A 1,800-nucleotide genomic window follows, 5' to 3' on the forward strand; every position below is an offset into this window, starting at 1 on the left:
ATGGTGGCACAATCGTCATTAGTGGGGCAAGTCAAGGCTTGCCAATATGAAGATCCCCGTTTTGCTAGACTACAAGATCTATTGCAAAATGGGGGTGTTAAGTCATTCTCTATTGATGGCAAAGGCGTGTTACATTGTCATAGTAGACTGTGTATTCCTATGGTGGGTGATGTGAAGCAACTAATTCTTGAAGAGGCTCATAACTCGCGATACTCCATCCACCCAGGTGCTACGAAGATGTACCAAGACTTGCGTGGATTGTATTGGTGGAAAGGTATGAGGGCTGATATTTTGAAACATGTGACTAGTTGCTTAAATTGTCAGCAGGTTAAATATGAACATCAAAAACCCGGCAGAGTAATGCAAAACTTGATTATCCCAGAGTGGAAGTGGGAAAGAATTACGATGGATTTTGTAGTTGGGTTACCGAATACTTTCAAGAAACATGATTCAATCTGGGTGATTGTGGATAGAATCACAAAATTCACTCATTTTATACCGGTTCGGTTACTCATACTGCAGAGCAGCTGGCGAATATTTACCTCCTGAGATAGTACAACTTCATGGTGTGCCTATTTCTATAATATTTGATCGAGGTGCAAAATTTACTGTTGAGTTTTAGAAATCTTTTCAGAAGTCATTGGGTTCACAGGTTGAGTTGAGTACAACTTTTCATCCACGGACTGATGGACTGTATGAGCGGGTTATTCAGGTTTTAGAGGACATGCTTAGAGCTTGCGCAATCAATTTTGGTGGTCATTGGGATGGCTACTAATCGAGTTTACAGATAGCGTCGTTTGAGGCTCTATATGGTCACAGGTGTCGTTCACCAGTTGGATGGTTCGAACCGAGCGAAGCACAACTATTAGGTCCAGATTTGGTTCAGCAAGCCTTAGAGAAAGTTGTGACGATACGAGAACGACTTAAGACAGCGCAAAGCAGACAGAAATTCTATGCAGATAAGAAAGTTTGTAATGTGGAGTTCATGAAGGGTGAAAAAGTTTTCTTAAAAGTTTCACCTGTGAAAGGAGTTGTGAGATTTGGTCGGAAGGGTAAGCTAAGCCCTAGGTATATCGGTCCTTATGAGATTTTGGATCGAATTGGGTTGGTGGCATATAGACTTGCTTTACCTCTGAGATTGACTGCTGTTCATCCTGTATTTCACGTGTCTATGCTAAGACGATGTGTTTGTGATGATAGTCATAAGATTCAGCCTGAGGATGTGGAGCTCGATGAGAATTTGACTTATAAGGAGGGTCCGATATCTATTCTTGATAGGCTAGTACGACAATTGAGGTCGAAGAAGGCAGCTTCAGTCAAAGTGTTATGGCGTAATTATCCAACCAAGGAGGCTACTTAGGAGACTGAGTATGCGAGATAAATATCCTTACTTATTTGACACGATAGGTATGATTCTAGACCCGTTTGAGGACGAACGTTGTTTTAAGTGGTGGAGAATGTAATAACCCAAATTTTAAAATAAGGGTTATTTAGTAATTTAGCCTAAAGAGATTAATAAATAAAGCAAAAACGAAATTAAAAGGAGTGGGCCAAGCCCATTGTCTTATTCTGGTTACTATGTTGGTAAACTTACAGAAATAACTACCTTATTATAGTTCCTTACCATTAGTAGCTACCCTTTCAATATTACGATATGTAGCTACCATTTTATTAGTTTATGTATTTGGACGCGTGTATTTGAAGGTCTTCAAATACATAACTAATATGTAAACAATAACCAGATCCTTTAAATTTAGGCATTAATGGTGGTGTTTATTAATAGACAGAATAATATGTTTT

At 39.1% G+C, this 1,800-nt stretch overlaps 1 protein-coding gene across 1 annotated transcript; it reads left to right on the forward strand.

The window, feature by feature from the left end:
* LOC132619568 (uncharacterized) lies at positions 1 to 1,360 on the forward strand. Its single transcript, XM_060334429.1, has 3 exons — positions 1 to 327; positions 635 to 712; positions 788 to 1,360. Exons 1-3 carry the CDS (start codon positions 1 to 3, stop codon positions 1,358 to 1,360), a joined length of 978 nt encoding a protein of 325 aa, XP_060190412.1.
* Positions 1,361 to 1,800: the final 440 nt, after the last annotated feature.

This window comes from Lycium barbarum, chromosome 11 (genome assembly GCF_019175385.1).
Source record: "Lycium barbarum isolate Lr01 chromosome 11, ASM1917538v2, whole genome shotgun sequence".
Classification (NCBI taxonomy): domain Eukaryota; kingdom Viridiplantae; phylum Streptophyta; class Magnoliopsida; order Solanales; family Solanaceae; genus Lycium; species Lycium barbarum.